Raw genomic sequence first — 18,864 nt, forward strand, 5'->3', positions numbered from 1 at the left:
ATCTACATATTCGATGCAATCCCTATCAAAATAATACAAGCATTCTTCACAGAGCTAGAACAAATAATCCTAAAATTTGTATGGAACCAGAAAAGACCCCAAATAGCCAAAGCAATCTTGACAAAGAAAACCAAAGCAGGAGGCATCACAATCCCAGACTTCAAGCTATACTACAAACCTGTAATCATCAAGACACTATGGTACTGGCACAAGAACAGACAGATCAATGGGACAGACTAGAGAACCCAGACATGGACCCACAAACGTATGGCCAACTAATCTTTGACAAAGCAAGAAAGAATATTCAATGGAATAAAGACAGTCTCTTCAGCAAGTGGTGCTGGGAAAACTGGACAGTGACAGGCAGAAGAATGCACCTGGACCACTTTCTTACACCAGACACAAAAATAAACTCAAAATGGATGAAAGACCTCAATGTAAGGCAGGAAGCCATCAAAATCCTCAAGGAGAAAGCAGGCATAAACCTCTTTGATCTTGGCCGCAGCAGCTTCTTACTCAACACGTCTCCAGAGGCAAGGGGAACAAAAGCAAAAAGGAACTACTGGGACCTCATCAAAATAAAAAGCTTCTGCATAGCAAAGGAAACAATCAGCAAAACTAAAAGGCAACCGACAGAATGGGAGAAGATATTTGCAAACAATATATCAGGTAAAGGGTTAGTATCCAAAATCTGTAAAGAACTTATCAAACTCAACACCCAAAAAACAAATAACCCAGTGAAGAAATGGGCAAAAGACATGAATAGACACTTCTCCAAAGAAGACATCCAGATGGCCAACCGACACATGAAAAAATGCTCAACTTCACTCATCATCAGGGAAATCCAAATCAAAACCACAATGAGATACCACCTTACACCTGTCAGAATGGCTCACATGAACAACTCAGGTAACAACACATGTTGGTGAGGATGCGGAGAAAGAGGATCTCTTTTGCATTGTTGGTGAGAATGCAAGCTGGTGCAGCCACTCTGGAAAACAGTATGGAGGTTCCTCAAAAAACTAAAAATAGAACTACCCTACGACCCAGCAATTGCACTACTAGGCATTTATCCACGGGATACAGGTGTGCTGTTTTGAAGGGACACATGCACACCTATGTTTATAGCAGCACTATCAACAATAGCCAAAATATGGAAAGAGCCCCAATGTCCATCGATGGATGAATGGATAAAGAAGATGTGGGAAATATATACAATGGAGTATTACTCAGCAACCAAAAAGAATGAAATCTTGCCATTTGCAACTACGTGGATGGAACTGGAGGGTATTATGCTAAGTGAACTTAGTCAGTCAGAGAAAGACAAATATCATAGGACTTCACTCAGATGAGGACTGTAAGAGACAAAACAGATGAACATAAGGGAAGGGAAACAAAAATAATATTAAAACAGGGAGGAGGTCAAAACATAAGAGACTCATAAAAATGGAAAACAAACAGGGTTACTGGAGGGGTTGTGGGAGTGGGGATGGGCTAAATGGGTAAGGGGCACTAAGGCATCTACTCCCGAAATCATTGTTGCACTATATGCTAACTAATTTGGATGTAAATTTTTAATTTATAGTTAAAAATTAATTAATTAATTTTTATTTATAAAAAATAAAATTAAAAACAAAAAGAAATGAAAAGACATCAAGTTCTAGACTTTCCGGCCTGACAGGTCATTGATTAATGTAAGTATTTAGAGATTTTGAAAGCTTTAAAATATTAGAACTTTATTTAGAAAACAGGGGAGCCTGACATACACTTATAATTTGTACCTGTTATAACTACTGTGTCACAACCAATATCCCATTAATATTTTCCTTTTTTTAGGGAGCTAGATATTGTTTTTTATTTTATTTTTCTGATAATCTCCATTGCTTATTCTATTTCACAGGACATTTGATGGCATTTCAAACAAATATTAATAACTGGGCTTGATGAGATGGGTTAATTGAAATATCTTAAATTTGCTTTTTTGTGGTCACCTCACAGAAATGTGTATATCTGGAGCACCTGGGTGGTTCAGTTGATTGAGTGTCCAACTTCAGCTCAGGTCATGATTTCACTGTTTGTGGGTTCGAGTCACGCATCAAGCTCTGTGCTGACAGCTCAGAGCCTGGAGCCTGTTCGGATTCTGTGTCTCCTTCTCTTCTGTCCCTCCCCCGATCATGTTCTGTCTCTCTGACTCTCAAAAATAAGTAAATATTAAAAAAAAAAAAAAAAAAGAAATGTGTGTAACTTCCAAACCAAGCTTGAAAATTAGTTGTTTTCATCCACTGCATTGCGCAGAGTAAAAAGAGCCTCCAGTCTTCCTTTTACCTATTTTTCAACACGTTTTTTACTTCTGCCTCCAAAGTCTTAAGTTACAGCACGTGGATATTGTGCTTATCGGTTTAAATACTTCAGGCGTTGGTGGAGGTGCTGTTGGTCACTACGAATTTCTTCTGTCATGTGTGAAGCATAAGGAAGAATGAGCATTATCATTCTCTTGTTTTCAAAATCAGTCTCAGGGTAGATCCACTTCCAAAGCTTATGGCCCAACTTTGAAGTTCATGCCACTTCAAAAGCTTTGCCTTGAAGTGTGTTATGGAGAGAAACGTACACCAAGACATCCTGAATTTTAAGGTTTATTGAGAATTACTTCCTGTGGTGAAAAATAAAAGCAAAATAATGAATGCGGGAAAGCCCGTCTGAAAGAAAACTTGAAGAGATATGGAAATCAAATTTTCCCTTATAAAAAAAAAAAAAACACCTAAATGTTTACTTTGCAAAGGTTTTAGCATGCTTTTTTTTCATTGTTTATTCTATGAATAACTTTCAACTGAAAGATACAAGTTGTTCATTCTAAATAAGATTATATTGGGAACAGTTTGAGTATTTTTAAAAATCCTAATAAATTTTAAAATTGTATTAGGTAGAGACCCACGCATAGAACCAAGGGTAAAAAAAAAAGAGTAGTCTTATTTGTCTCTGTCATGTATAAATAATTTAAAGTGTTAGTGAAGAACAGAAAAAAGTTTATATGAAAGGTAAATACCGTTTGCTTATATTTAGAAGTTATATTTAATTTCCTTTAATGTGTATTTAGTTTTGAGAGGAGGAGAGAGACACAGAGTGCAAGAGAGGGAGGGACACAGAGAGAAGGAGGCACAGAATCCGAAGCAGGCTCCAGCCTCCGAGCCATCAACACAGAACTCGACACAGAGCTCGAACTCATGAACTGTGATACCATGGCCTGAGCTGAAGTCAGACGCTCAACCAACTGAGCCACCCGGGTGCCCCGTACTTAGAAGTTATATTTAAACCATGGTAGTTCCTTAGAGACAGGGCCACTTGTCTGTTCTGTTCACTGGTATGCTCTATCACTTTATTAATGCCAGCCACAATGTAGGTGCTCAAAAAACATTTGTTAAATAAATGAATTAGTCACTGATAAATCACTGAGAGGATACAGAGAAAAGATAGCAAAATGTTCCCAGAAATAGAACATGATGGTTTTCTACTCACAGATCATTAAAATCTGGAGCTGGAAGAAACCTTCAAAAATCACCCAGACCGGGTGGCGCAGTCGGTTAAGCGTCCGACTTCAGCCAGGTCACGATCTCGCGGTCTGTGAGTTCGAGCCCCGCGTCAGGCTCTGGGCTGATGGCTCGGAGCCTGGAGCCTGTTTCCAATTCTGTGTGTCTCCCTCTCTCTCTGCCCCTCCCCCGTTCATGCTCTGTCTCTCTCTGTCCCAAAAATAAATAAAAAAACGTTGAAAAAAAAAAAATTAAAAAAAAAAAAAAAAAAAATCACCCAGACCTTTGTGACCTATGGATCACAAACCGACAGCATTGGTATCCCCTGAGAGTTGGTTAGACATGCAGCATGTCACAGCTCACCCAGATGTATTGAATCCAAATCTGCATTTAAGCAACCCCCACCCCCCTCCACCGGGTGATTCACGTGCACAGTCAAGTTCACAAAGCCCAGACTTAAATGACTCTGAAGCTCACAGCAGAATCACATCTAGGGACCCAGGGGTCAATGTGATCACCTATCACAGGAAGGGTTGAAAATTAAAGGCCTTGGGAAAGTGGATCCCACAGCTGATATGATAGAGTCAGTCTGAGGAGCAGGTACAGAATCTAACAGAACAAAGGTCTCTGGTCATAAGCTGAGCAAACTGTCAATAAAGTATGGTTGAAGACCGAGTAGAAGTCCTTCCCAAAGGGTGTGAGAAAGACAGCAGTGGTCAATTCAGATAGACTTCTTGGAAGTCCAAAAAGGTAGTAAGCACCTTTTGGCGTCTCAGATGGTCCATGTAGGTTACAGACCTTTAGATACTGAGCTGAACATGAGAGAAGGGCTCTGAGGTGGGGTGACAAAAGGAAGGAAGGAAGAAGGGAGGAAAGTATCCAGAAATGTGTAAGAAGACCAGAAAATAATGTCAGGAACAGAATATCAATTTCTATTAAAGGGGGAAGAAAACAATTTATATTAAAGATCTACTACATGACAGACACTGAACCAAAGGCTTTGTATAGAGTATCTGGCTGCATTCCATAAAATAGGCATTGTTCTCTGACTTTCTAGATTAAAAAAAAAGAAAAGGAAAAAACTAAGACTCAGAGAACAACAGAACAGCCATCTCAGAGGGATGGATCATGTATGACCTACATATATGAAGAGCTCAGCTTCACAAGAGATCAGGGAGATGCAAGTCAAGGCCAAATGAGGTTCCATTTTGTAACTATAGGCTGATACAGATGAAGAAGCCTGACAACATCAAGTGTTCCAGCAGATGTTGGATTGATCCAGATGTTGGATTAATACAGCTCTTATACATTACCAGTGGGACTATAAATGGGTACAACTACTTTGAGAAAAAAACTTTAGGTTTATCTTATAAAATTGAGGGTATGCCTACCTTTCATCCTAGCAATTCTATTCTGAGACACATAGTTTAACAAAAGACAATCTTGCACATGTGGATATTAAAGAGAAGTTTTTGTGGGGCACCTGGGTCCTTCAGTAGGTTGAGTGTCTGACTCCTGATCTCAGCTCACGTCTTGATCTCAGGGTTGTGAGTTCAAGACCTGTGTTAAAAGAGAGAGAGAGGGAGAGAGAGAGAGAGAATTTTTGTAGCAGCATGAAATGCTAATAACAAAACTGGAAACAGCTTCGGTACTTTGAAGTGCAGATAGATACATGTTTGGTAAAGTCATATAATGGAATGGTCTGCTGCAATAAAATGAATGAATCAAAGCCACATTCAGCAATATGGCTGAATTTTTGTGATAGTACATTTAGAAAAATAAGCAAGTCCTAAAAGACTACATATAATATAAAACTTTTGGTTTTAAAGTTCATAAGCAAATAAAACTAAACACTGAGGCAAATGTGAGTACAAAAACTAAAAAAATAAGGCAAGAGAATGATCAGCATAAAATTCAAGTCAGTGACAACAGGAAGGGTAGAGGCAAACAGAGAGAATAGAGAGAGGCACAGAAATGAAATTTGCACTATGACCCATGAATTGGGTCATGGATTCAAGGGTTATTCATTATATTATTAAATAAATAGCTCCAAAGGCCCATGACTAAACTAAACATATAATGAGTAAGGATAATGACTAAATCAGTACTGTACATGGGGCGTCCAAATTCGGAAAAGAAAAAGAAAAGAAGAGAATAATTTTTCAAGCATTAAATTTTTTGACCGGGTTACAAAAGTCAAACTTCTTGCAAAGACTATCAGATCATGCCATCACATATTGTAATCAGAAATATTTTTTAAAAAATTATTTGACTTATTTTTTACCCTAAGAATTAGTACCTATGTACATTTAAAACCAGAATTTTGTCAACTCTAAAATAAAATAAGTTTATTTTCCTAATTTCAGTTTCAGTATTAGATTTCAATCAAACCTCTTTTTTTTTTTAATTTAGTATATTTTCTGTTCAAAGTGGTATTACTTTAAAAAAAATTTTTTTTTTAACGTTTATTTATTTTTGAGACAGGGAGAGACAGCATGAACGGGGGAGGGTCAGAGAGAGAGAGGGAGACACAGAATCTGAAACAGGCTCCAGGCACTGAGCTGTCAGCACGAGCCTGATGCGGGGCTTGAACTCACAGACCGCAAGATCATGACCTGAGCCGAAGTCGGACGCTCAACCGACTGAGCCACCCAGGCGCCCCCAAAGTAGTATTACTTTAATTGGTCCTTTCCCAGAATCAATAATCTTAAACTAATATGGCTCTTCCATATTAGAAAGAGCTTCCTTATGTTAGACCCAAACCTGCCCTCGGTAATCTCTTTTGGCTCTATTCCTGCCTTCTTTGAAACCACCTTTGAAACCACCTTGCTTCCAGAGTTTCACTTTCTCTGTTGTAAATCCTACTCTGAGCAGTCCAACACTCAATGATTATGGTCTTTGATGAGTCCCTGTCTGCATCAGTAAATTGAAACTTACGATACTTTAAATTTTTAATTGAATTTATTTGTTCATTCCTGGCTTCCTCAGCTACAGGATAAGCTCCCCAAGGGCTGCTGCCTTACATGTTTTATATCTCATAATATTAGAGATTTGGAGTGTCAGACACTCACCTTTTCTTCCATCCAGGCCCTTCACAGTAAAGAGCAGACGGTGGAAGTGTATAGAGATCTGAAAATTAGTTTTGTTAATCATGATCTAATAACGACAACAAAAAAGAGACAAGACTGATAAAGCTGGATCGAAGAATATAGATGGAACCTGAGGCCAAACTGGGAGCCTTTGAAAACTACTGAGCCTGCAAAACAAAACTGAACTGTCAGACTTTTCCCTCTCTACCCCTAGTCTCTTAAAAATCCCCTTCCAGTGGGCCTATGATGTAGAGAATAGTCATGCAGGCCCATCTTGCATGAGCATAGGCCATAGGCATTTCCTGAGAGAGAAATTTCCCATTGTCAGGGAACAGCACTGACCATTGAACTTGGTTAGTCCATTTAATTAGGTGAAAAGAAAAAGAAACTGAAAGGTTCACTCCACTAGTGTTTCACCCAGTGGGAGAGACATAGCACTCTCCTCTGGTAGAAATATGAGGGGAGCAGTGGCATCTTCTGTTGAATGAATGAATGAACAAATGCATGAACTAAAAATGCTCATGGGACAAAAGGCACATTGTTTGTGATGAGGTATGCCTCTGTACCAAGAAAAATGAACACTGATATTCAGATGCAAATGACCTCCAACCTACTTTATCGATTCCTTGGACAACAGCGACAAGTCCAAGTGTTGTAAGCTGAGCTGTTATTCCCTGTAGGTGTGATATGTCTGGAAACGCATTTTATACCTAAAAAAATGAAAATAAAGCACCAACATAATGTTTAAAACAACTATATTTAAATGACATATAAATGTTTCTTATCTGTGGAGAGGGTTCTCTAGATGATTTGGACTAGGCGAGGCTTTTTCAAATATATGTCCAAAGATACGTCTCTTTCCCAAACAATCTCCATGCATCAACCAAAGATACTTCTTTCCTCCAAGGAATTTTGATCTGCATTCAAAATTAAAGTCATCTTTTCTACAATTATCGTTGCCCATGCAATGTTTGTGAATGCATCCAGAAGCTGTTGAACGGTAAATGGTAAGAGGGTGGGGGAGGGAAGGGAGAAGAGATCACTGTTTCCATAGTGACTTCTTCACTATGACCAATAGATACATTCTTTAGGGTGTCATCGATAAATAAGAATTAGGATCAGGACAAAGCAGCGATGGAAAGACTTAGATCAAACTATTTATGGGGGCGCCTGGGTGGCTCAGTCGGTTAAGCGTCTGACTTCGGCTCATGTCACGATCTCGAGGTCCGCGGGTTCGAGCCCCGCGTCAGGCTCTGGGCTGATGGCTCAGAGCCTGGAGCCTGCTTCCGATTCTGTGTTTCCCTCTCTCTCTGCCCCTCCCCCGTTCATGCTGTGTCTCTCTCTGTCTGAAAAATAAATAAACGTTAAAAAAAAAATTAAAAAAAAAAACAAACTATTTATGAATGTCCTGTGCCAGTGAGTGACTTAATATATGCCTGTTTATTCGTATCCTAGCCTCTGATTTTTTAAGTGAACTAAGAATTTTTAAAAGTGGAAAGTTATACATGTTAACGAGTTCAGGGATCCAGAAATAATGACTCTTATTCTTTCTTTCTTTCTTTCTTTCTTTCTTTCTTTCTTTCTTTCTTTCTTTAAGTAGGCACTTAGACTAGCACAGAGCCCAACACGGAGCTTGAACTCATGACCCTGAGATCAAGACCCAAGCTGAGATCAAGAGTTGGGTGCTTAACTGACTGAGCCACCCAGGCACCCTTTCACTTATCATTTCTAGCAAAGTGATAAACATCACAATCTATTTGAGGTGAAGAGAGAGGAGTTTTAAGTGTCTTCAGCAAACAGTGAAGTAGACATACACATAGAGCTATGGGATAAAAAATAAGAAGTGGTAGTGATTTTGTTCTTTCTACGTTATTTAGCTTCATGGGATTAGGGAAACCAATAAATGCAGAGTTGGAGTAAGCACTGTCATTAGCTCTCTACTATTTTACAGGCTTGAAGCATGCATCTACATGCTCAAGGGGGAAAGGAGAGAAAGAGAGGGAAAGTTGCTCAATGACCTAAGTCAACATATGAGCCACATCAAAAGGAAGAATATAATCATTTACTTGCAATTCTTAAGCTTCTTGCTTGCTCGATGGACCTGTTCAGCTGGACATTGTCTAGGGTATGACTCTCCCAAGAGGACAATTCTTTACAGTCTGGCACAAAGAAATGCAGTCATTATAACCAGCCATGACAACAGTGCTATGTAAACATCAATTTAGTAATTTTCTACTGTAGATTATCAGTTTTATCACAGAAGTACACTGAAGCACTTATAGAGGTGTAGATATTTGTAGTTGGTGTTTTAATGATTTACGATGAGAAAAATGAAACAATGTCTCCCTCCAGGAACTTATGGTCTGGTCCAGAGGTGATAAAACAAAAGTGTGATAGCTGGTATGTTCAGAAACAAAAAGATGTTCTGAAAGAAAAGGAAATCTCTAACTTGAAAAGATATATGCATCCCTATGTTTATTGCAGCATGATTCACAATAGCCAAAACATGGAAACAACCCAAGTGTCCATCTAGATGAACAGATAAAGAAGACACGGTATTATATATATTTTATATTATATATATATGTATGTATAATGGAATATTATTCAGCCATAAAAAAAGAATGAAATCTTCCCATCGTGACAACATGGATGGACCTCGAGGATATTATGCTAGTGAAATAAGTTAGTCAGAGAAAGACAAATACCATATGATTTCACTTATATGTGGAATCTAAAAAAACAATGAATAAACAAAAGCAGAAACAGACCCATAATACAGAGAACAAACTGGTGGTTTCCAGAGGGAAGGAGGGGTGGGAAAGTGGGCAAAATGGGTGAAGGGGAGTGGGAGATACAGGCTTCTAGTTATGGAAGGAATAAGTCACAGGGGGAAGAAGGCACAGCATAGGGAATATAGCCAATGGAATTGTAATGGTGTTGTATTGACACACTATAGTGACAGATGGGAGCTATAGTTGTGGTGACCATAATACATAGGGTTGTCCCAACCACTATGTTATTCATCAGGAACTAACGTAGGAGTGTGTGTCAACTATACTTCAATAACAACAAAACTGATAATTAAGCAAAAAGAGAAAAGAAAGAACTATGGAGAATATCTTTAGAGGGCAGAATGGGGGAGAGAAATCAATGGAGACGGTAAAAGCAAAAAAAGTAGGAAAATTAGGATTCACTATTGTGGCAGTTCAGAGAGATGGTAATCAAATACACAAAATAAGACAAATCAAGGAGATAAAGATTAAGAAATTCCAAACGGATTTATATATTTTTGTTTTGCATTGTATTAAGTATCTGAAGGCAATTTCAATAGAGGATGGGAGAATAAGGAAATAAAACATTTAGTGAATATTTTTCTCTTCTAAGCATTTTACATATATTATCTCATTGAATTTTTCTACCCTAAAATATAGACATTATTGTCACTATTTTATGGATTAAGAAAAAACTGTCATCCAAATGGATAAAGAAGATATGGTGTGTGTGTGTGTGTGTGTGTGTGTGTGTATTGAGCTATACACAGTGTATATTGAGTATACACACACACACACACACACACACACACACACACACAATGGAATATTACTCAGCGATCAAAAAGAATGAAATCTTTCCATTTGCAAAAATGTGGACTGAACTAGAATGTATTATGTTAAGCGAAATAAGTCAGTCAGAGAAAGATAAATACCATATGATTTCACTAATATGTGGAATTAAGAAACAAACAGAGGAACATAAGGGAAGGGAAAGTAAAATAAGATAAAAACAGAGAGGGAGGCAAACTGAGGGTTGCTGGGGGGATGGCCTAAGTGGGTGATGGGCAATAAGGAGGGCACTTGTTGGGATGAGCTCTGGGTGTTATATGTAAGGGATGAATCACTAAATTCTACTCCTAAAAGCATTATTACACTATATATTAACTAACTTGGATTTAAATTAAAAAAAAATTTTTTTTTTAATGGGGCATCTGGGTGGCTCAATTGGTTAAGTGTCGACTTTGGCTCAGGTCATAATCTCACAGTTTGTGAAGTCAAGCCTCATGTTGGTCTTTGTGTTGTCAGCACTGAGCCTGCTTCGGATCCTCTGGTCCCCTTTCTCTGCCCCTTCCCCACTGTTTCTCTCTCTCAAAATAAATGTAAATTTTTAAATAAATAAATAATAAAAAATTTAAAAGTTAACTAAATAAATGAAAAAAACTGTCATAAACTCTCACAGTGAAGAATTCAAACCAGGTCTTTTTAACTACAAAATCCACGTTCTGTGCCCAAAAAGCTCTCCAGGGTTTAAGAAATTAATGAATGGTTAAAAATAATTTTTAAATTCTCTCTGTAAGGAAATAATAATAACTAGAGCTTACCGAATACTTACAATGTGACAGGCCCCATTCTGAGTGCTTTGCTTATATTACCTTGATCGCCACAACAACCCTGGGAAAGATGTGTGCTGGAACCAGCTAGAACCAGCTAGAACCTGCAAGACACACAAATCTGGGCTTCCTCTCTCACCTGCCCCCAGAGCTGATTTAACAGAACACCACTGTTATTATCATGCCCATTTTACAGAAGAGGGGCTCTTGCACAAGATCGCACAGCTAAAAAGAGTCAGAGCTGAAACTGAACTCAGGCAGGCCAGCTAGATTCCAGATTTTAACCCTTGCCCTATACTGGGATACTTAGAACTTGAAACAGTGGCATGATCGAGGAGAAGCATGTTGATCCCATGCACCTGATACGTTTGGAGGCACAGGAGGCGGAGCAAGAGACATTGCACATGATGTGTGATCACACGTGAGGATAAGCAGGATGGAATCGTGAGCTCCGATAATCAGCTTTGGATTCAGCAAGGACAAGGGACGTTTGTACCTAGAAAAGAAGTGAACGAGGGTCTAATGAATATACATGGGGGTTTTGGAGGTGACAGGGAAGAAAACTGAGACATGCATGTAATACGGAGCTCAATCTTGTCTATAATATTGAAGCCAAGGTTATTTGTCAAGAGACAGAAGAGGAGAGATTAGTTGAAACCATTTAAAAAGTAGAAAAGTCTTGAAATCTCATTAGCGACAGTGTCTCATCAGCCCTGTTTTAGAGATTTGAAAATGAATGTTATATATAGAAAAATAAGCGACCGGTTGAAATCCCACCATGTGGGTAATATGCAGCAGTTTGCTAAACTGTTCTTGCAAACAATCACTTCCTTTATTCAATGTGCAACATATGTATTGCAGTTGGCATATTGGCTATCTGGCCAGCAGGGTTGCATGCCCTGTCAGACAGCGTGGAAGAAGCTGGCTTTATTTACTGAGTTAGCATTGCCTCGGGAGAGGCGTGATCAGTAACTAAAATGCAGTAGGATGATAAACGTTTGCACTTATTTTGACCACAGGGACGAGACCTTTAAGATACAAACCAGAAATCTGTCCTCAAGGAAACGTGTTTGCAACCAATTTCATTTTATCTAAAATAATGTATTTGCATCTTAGTAGTGATCACTGCCTCGAGATTTCCTAATAATATTCATGTGAGTTGAACTGTTTTCTGGTAACCAAAGCAGAAGCAGAGGATATGCCTGAAATGAATGTGATATGGTTTTAAATGTATTCAAATTGTGGAGACATCAGGTTGACTCTACTGTTTTGAACATTTGCCAAAACTTGTCTTTCCCTGGCATTATCTTTTCACACACAGACAATGTCAGCATCTTGATGGCTGGTTTTATATTCTTTTACATGATAGATAGGTGGGAATGTACACAATGTAGGAAAATTGAATCACAGTCGACACACTTCGAAAGAGCACTAAATGCAAAAAGATATCTTAGATTCTTTATGAGGTCTTGATCAGTATCGAACCGATATTTTCAGTGGTTGCTTACATTGTAATTTGAATGACGTTAGTAAGCAGTGATTAGTCACTTAAGGAGAAATAAGTTGAAATCTTAAACCAGTCAATCTTCTTGACAAAGAGGAACTATATAGAAAGAAATGATCCATGCTGTCCCCCCCTCTTGGACTCACTTCAGAATTGTTTTTCCTTTTTAATAGCCTCTCTTCCATACGAGTGCTAGTTTTCCAACTAGTTGTTGCCATTTGAGTATTCCCTTAAAAGTCAGCTCTCAGCATTACCTTATAGTCACTTGGAGTCAGCCAAACGTATAAATGCCACCTCTCTCTCCAACACATTGTGACACACGTTCTTTGGAATCTATACCTGTATGTTTTTATTTTATTTACTATTGCAGTCATTATTGTCCATGCATGTTCCCAAGTGAACAAGGACCACTCCCGGAGAATAACTCTAAAAACTCTGTAGAGTTCCATATCTTTTATGTTTCCCCTCTTCGACTAGAGTGAACAGACCCAGAGACAATTACCGCACACAGTACAAGAAACAAATGACCGTGTTTCCTGCTGCTTTTCCTTTTATCTGCCTTTCGCGTGCAGTCACTGTTCCATATTCAGGAGCATTCTGTAGTCTGTGATGTACTTCTTAATAATACACCAAGGAGATGGTATTTGGCAGAGAACGGCTGTCAGAAACTTAGATTCAAAAGGTTGTAGGATTTTTAAAACGTACACGGGCTACTTGTGCCAGCAACTGGAACAGCTAATTCTAGAAACCCAACTATGTTTCCAATAGAGAACTGCGGCTTTGTTCCTCCCAGACGCGTGTTTGTTCATAAATTCAAACCACTTCTCAAGCGATACAAGCCCAGCACACAGATCTGTCTATGAGGGAAGAAAACCAGAGCATTCCAGGGAATTATTCTATAAAGCACCAAATAAATAGAATAGGTCATACACCAGGATAGAAATAGATGTGAGGCTCTGCTCCTTTTTCTGTAGTCCTGTATCTTTCCACGATTCCTTTCTCTATATTTTCCACGTTATTTTTTCCTGCTTCTTCAGCATTAATTGCAGGTCCCTGTCACGCTGGGAATGGCTTGTTCCTCCGTCGTTGGAATGATCCAGACTCTCACACCTCAATGCACTTGTTGGTGGGGGGCGGGGGGGGGAGGGGAGGGTGTGGAGCAGTGGTGAAGTTTTGATAGTTGGCCTGGCAGTAAAGTTCAACCTTTTTAAAATTGCCCTCCTGCTGGGCCGAAGGGCTGGTTTTCTTGTTTCCTGTGTCATGTGATCCAACGTGCTACACCTGCTCTCCTCAACTTTATCCCCACTCACCCACTATAATGAGAATAGTCTAGGATTTTGCTATTTAAAAATGTCTTGCCTAATACGTGTGGTCTGTCTAGGCAATTTTTATAGATTGAGCCCTATGAAATTGTCCATATTGGCCCTACAAAAATGGCAATTCCATGTGGTTCCAGCCTGAAACCTCTATTCAAATACTACCTTCCAGGGCAGTGAAATATACTGTTAGTTTTAGTAATGTTCCTTTTCAGGCTATCGAATATTGTATTAGCATTACATTTCCACAGTTCATTAATCACATAGCATTCTTTAATTTTGTACCTACATCATGACATGAAGACATTTAATTGGTATTTCAGACTATACTTTGAAGAGAGAATTTTCTAGCCAACTGTGGCTAATTTGCTTCTCTTTGTTATTATTCCTACCCATCTTGCATATTGCATTAGCAAGTATCTCAGGAAATAGACAAGTAAATGGCAAGTATAAATCAAACTAATTTTCCTGGTAGTTTATAGTTCAGGTAACTTTTTATTATGAACAAGGCTGAAATGCGGTTTAGAGCTTAATCCAGTGCCAATGTCCCCTTTCCTTGGAGAAAAATTGAATGCCAATTGCAGCTATAATGGTGAAATAGATATCTACATTAGCATCCATAAAATTTCCCAAACCTTCCAAGGTAATTTTCATCCAGTCAAATATAGGATATGTGATTATGTGAGGCCAGTAACACAAAACCAAGCAAAGTAATCCACTAAAATACTTTTCAGAGGAAACTAGATATGCTGTGAATTCTCAAGAGTATTATGTTCACAGAATTAATACTATATACAAAAAGCACATAAGAGGCTGAAGGCATCTTAGGAAACAGGAAAAGGAGGCCATTACACTAAAAGGAAACTTATATTTAGATAATATTTATTTCTTTATTGGGGCCTAGTACTTTGAGGCATTTAGTAAATTACAGTTTGGTTCTATTATACCCTTAGAAGATCATTCAGCCTTCATAGAGACAATACGTCTTACCTAGATCACTAAGAATTCTATGCCTTTGAAAGGAATACTTCCAATGCTTTAATTGTATATCTCTTTTATAAATTGCACAAAAATAACAAAGTAGAATAAAATAGATTCTTTACACCTCTAGTTTTAGAAGAATCGTTAACATCTCCATGGTATTTCTTACAAATTGAACGTCTTCATTTGACTTTATAAATATTTTTTGTGTTTTTAACAGCTAGTGACATCATAGTAGTATGAAAAAATTTAAGCAGTTTTTTAAGTTCTTTAAAAGTACAGGAAACCATGAACTGACTGATATTTCACTAAGTTTTTTCATCATGGCTTTTACATTTTGAACCTTAAAATGTAACCTTAAGAACTTTCATTTGAAAAACAAACAAACAAAAAAACTCTTTCATTTGTAGCACCTCTCCACCATTTTCCTTCAAAATGAATTTGTTGGTACCAAATTTCATATACTAATTGTTAGCCAGTCATATTTCTTTCTTTTTTAATTTTCCGATTTTCTTTTAACAGTTTTTAAAATTTTTTGTCTTCCGAAAAATTCTTGTGAATGAAATGGTGAAAGATTTTGAAAGCAAAATTAAGGGGCACCTGGATGGCCAAGAGTTAAGCTACCAACTCTTGGTTTCAGCTCAGGTCATGATCTCATGGTTTCGTGAGTTTGAGCCCCACATCGGGCTCTGTGTTGGTGTCAGGGAGCCTGCTTGGGACTCTCTCTCTCCCTCTCTCTGCCCCTCCCCTAGTCGCACTGTCTCTGTCTCTCTCAAATAAAATCAAATAAAATAACCTCAACATAACATAACATAGCATAATATAACATAAAAAACTTTAAAAAACAAAGAAAGCAAAATTAAAAGACAAGTTGCATCTGGAGGAAATTGCCTGTAATACAAGTAACAGAAAAAGTATTCATATCCGGATATTACAAGAAATTTTAAAAACCAATGAGGAATACTTTCACACCTGGAAAGATGAAATAGATTTACTTTTCCCTATTCCTCTCACCAAGAACAACTAAAAACTCACCATTGTATATAAAACAAACACAAGAAGACTCCAAAAGATAGAGAAAGGCAGATTGACTAAGGACCATGGGATGCACAGAACAGCACATTGATGAGTTTCCTGGGTTTTCTTTTTGCCTCGGATATTTCAGACTTCAAGTTGAAGTAGCTGCCAACCCAGAAATGCCAACCCATAAATGCTAATAGACAAAAGAAGTCCCAACAAAAGTCTGCTATCTCTAGTCAAAGAACCAGGAGAGGGAGAGCCTAGCAAAGTGGAACTATTTTAGGCAGTAATCACTCTACCAAACACTGCAGAAAACTCTGAGACCGCATTCCTATCCATGCCAGCAAAGAGTGAGTGAGCCAGGTTTCTGCTCTAGTAAGACTGTAACAAGGCACCCAAACACTTTTTTCTACTGGGGTGGCATCAGCGGAGGTCTAGGGGAGACTCAGGATTTTCTCTGTCACCCAACAGTAGTAAAATCACCCCACTGTGGTGTCAGTAGAAACTATCCGGGGAGCAAGAATTTTCACTCTCACCCAGCAATAACAAAGAGGCTCTGTTCTCACATGTCAGTGAAGGCCATGCAGGGAAACTAGATTTCTACCTCCACTTGGCAATAACAAGGCAGAGCTCCTTGTCTGTACCAGAGTAGTGTCAGGAAAAGCCAATTAAAACAGAAGATTTAAATACGATTCAGAGTCTTATAACATAATACAACATTATCTAAGTTCCTTGTGAAAATCACTTGTCAGATCATGACTAAGGAATATCTCAAACTGAATGAGAAAAAAAGATCAACGGACGTCAATACCAAGAAGACAAAGGTGTTAAAAGTGTCTGACAAAGACTTTAAAGCAACTTTGATAATGATGAGCAATTTGGAACATGCTTGAAACAAATGAAAGAAGAAAGGCTCAGAAAATAATAGAAAGTCTCATCAGAGGAATAAAAATGATACAAGGAAGAACCAAGTGGAAGTTTTAGAAATGAAAAATACTGGGGTGCTTAGGTGACTCAGTAAGCTAAGCATCGGACTGTTGGTTTCAGCTCAGGTCATGGTCTCACAGTTTCATGGGTTCAAGTCCCATGTCAGACTCTGTGCTGGCAGTGCGGAGCCTGCTTGGGATTTTCTCTTTCTCTGCCCCTCCCCTACTCTGCTGTCTCTGTCTCTCTCAAAATGAATAAATAAATTTTTAAAAGAGAAATGAAAAATACTATAACCATTATAAAAAGCTCAGTGAATGAGATCAACAGCAGAATGGAGAGGACAGAGAAAAGACGCAGCGAATTGGAAGACAGAACGATATAAATTACTCAATCTGGACAACAAAGAGAAAAGAGACTAATAAATGAATAGTGCTTCAGGCACCTGTGAGACTCTAACAAAAGTTCTAATATTCATATCAATGTAGTCCTAGATGGAGAAGAAAAAGAGGGTGAGGCTAAAAAGTCCTCAAATAAATAATGACTGAAAACTTTCCATTTAGCAAGAAGCATAAACCTATAGAACCAAAAAGCTAAATGAATCCCAAACAAGGTAAATCCAAAAACAAAACAAAACAAAATGCATTCTAAAACACACTGTAATATGGGGCACCTGTGTGACTCAGTCAGTTAAACATCCGACTCTTGATTTCAGCTCTGGTCATGATCTCACAGTTTGTGAGTTCAAGCCCTGCGCCTGTCAGTGCAGAGCCTGCCTGGGATTCTCTCTCTCTCCCTCTCTCTCTGCCCCTCTCTCACTCTCTCTCAAAATAACTAAATTCTCTCTCTTTCTCTCAAAATAAAAAAATTAACATTTCTCTCAAAATAAATAAAAAAGTAAAAAAATTTTAAAAAACACATTGTAATAAAAATTCTGAAAACAAAAGACAAAGAGAAGATCTTGAAAGCAGCCAAAGAAAATAATGCCTACCTACAGGAAAAAAAAAAAAAAAAAAAAAAAAAGAATTAGAAAGAGAGCTGATTTCCTATCAGAAAGCACGGAGATCATAAGGAAGGGGCACCATATTTTGCAGGTGCTGAAAAAAAAAAAAAGCAAAACAAAACAAAACTCTGTCCTCCCAGAATCCTATACCCAGTGAAAATATTCTTCAAGAATGAAGGGGAAACCAAGACATTCCCGGACAAAAAGACACTAAGAGAATTTGTCATCTGTAGACCTACCCTCAAAAATGGCTAAACGAAGTCCTCTAAACAGAGAGTAAACAATTAAAGAAGGAACGTTGGGATGTCAAAAAGGAAGAAAGAGCACAGTAAGCAAATGCACAAGTGAAAAGCAAACAATCCGCTTAAAGGAATCGCAAAAGACATGAGGTGACACTTCACCAAAGAAAATATACACATGGCAAATAAGCACACAAACAGATGCCCACATCACTAGCCACTAGGGAAATGCCAATTAAAACCACAGTGAGGTATCAGTACACACTGGTTGGTTAACATGAAAAATCGTGGAGACGCTGAATGTTACAAGAATACAGGGAAACTGGATCACTCACACATTGCTGCTGGGAATGTAAAATATTACAGCCTCTTTGGAAAATAGTATGGCCGTTTCTTAAAAAATGAAACCTGCAACTACCACATGACTCAGCAATTGCACTCTTGGGCATTTATCCCAGAGAAGTGAAAATTTATGTTCACACAAAGACATATCCACCAATGCCTCTATGTGGAAATATTATATTTAATATTTGTATATGTTTATATGTATATATATAATGTTATATGTATATTTGTATGTACATATTCATCTATTATGAATAGTTTTACTCGTCGCCAAAACCTAGAAATAACCCAGATGTCCTTCCAGGAGTAAAAGCTGAAGCAGACTGGTACATCCATACCCTAGACTACTGTGCAGCAATAAAAAGGAATAAACTGTTAACGCACACAACAACCTTTAGATGAATCTCCAGAGAGTTATGCTGAGTTAAAAAAAAGAAAAAAGCAAACCCGAAAGGTTAGGTGCTATATGATTCCATTTGCATAACATCCTTGAAATGAAAAACATACAGAAATGGAGAACAGAGTATGGTTG

The 18,864-nt window shown here is 38.1% G+C and overlaps 1 protein-coding gene and 1 non-coding gene across 4 annotated transcripts in view; one reads left to right on the forward strand and one right to left on the reverse strand.

Moving 5' to 3' along the window:
* Positions 1-7,781: 7,781 nt before the first annotated feature.
* Positions 7,782-7,866, forward strand: TRNAR-UCG. Its single transcript has one exon. It is a non-coding gene; the product is annotated as a tRNA-Arg (tRNA).
* Positions 7,867-10,991: 3,125 nt separating this feature from the next.
* CENPF (centromere protein F) overlaps positions 10,992-18,864 on the reverse strand; it is a 98,032-nt gene continuing 90,159 nt past the window's right edge. The window contains exons 21-22 of one of the 3 annotated variants that reach the window (XR_006198817.1): positions 11,360-11,496; positions 10,992-11,104 (exon numbers count right to left, since the gene is read on the reverse strand). Coding sequence is in view for 1 of the 3 variants with exons in the window: in XM_042925175.1 (XP_042781109.1) it covers positions 11,416-11,496 (81 nt within the window). In the remaining 2 variants the exon portion in view is untranslated. Of the gene's footprint in view, positions 11,105-11,353; positions 11,497-18,864 lie in introns of those variants that run through there. The other 2 variants (XM_042925175.1, XR_006198818.1) reach the window with 2 other exon arrangements.

This window comes from Panthera leo, chromosome F3 (assembly GCF_018350215.1).
Source record: "Panthera leo isolate Ple1 chromosome F3, P.leo_Ple1_pat1.1, whole genome shotgun sequence".
NCBI lineage: Eukaryota > Metazoa > Chordata > Mammalia > Carnivora > Felidae > Panthera > Panthera leo.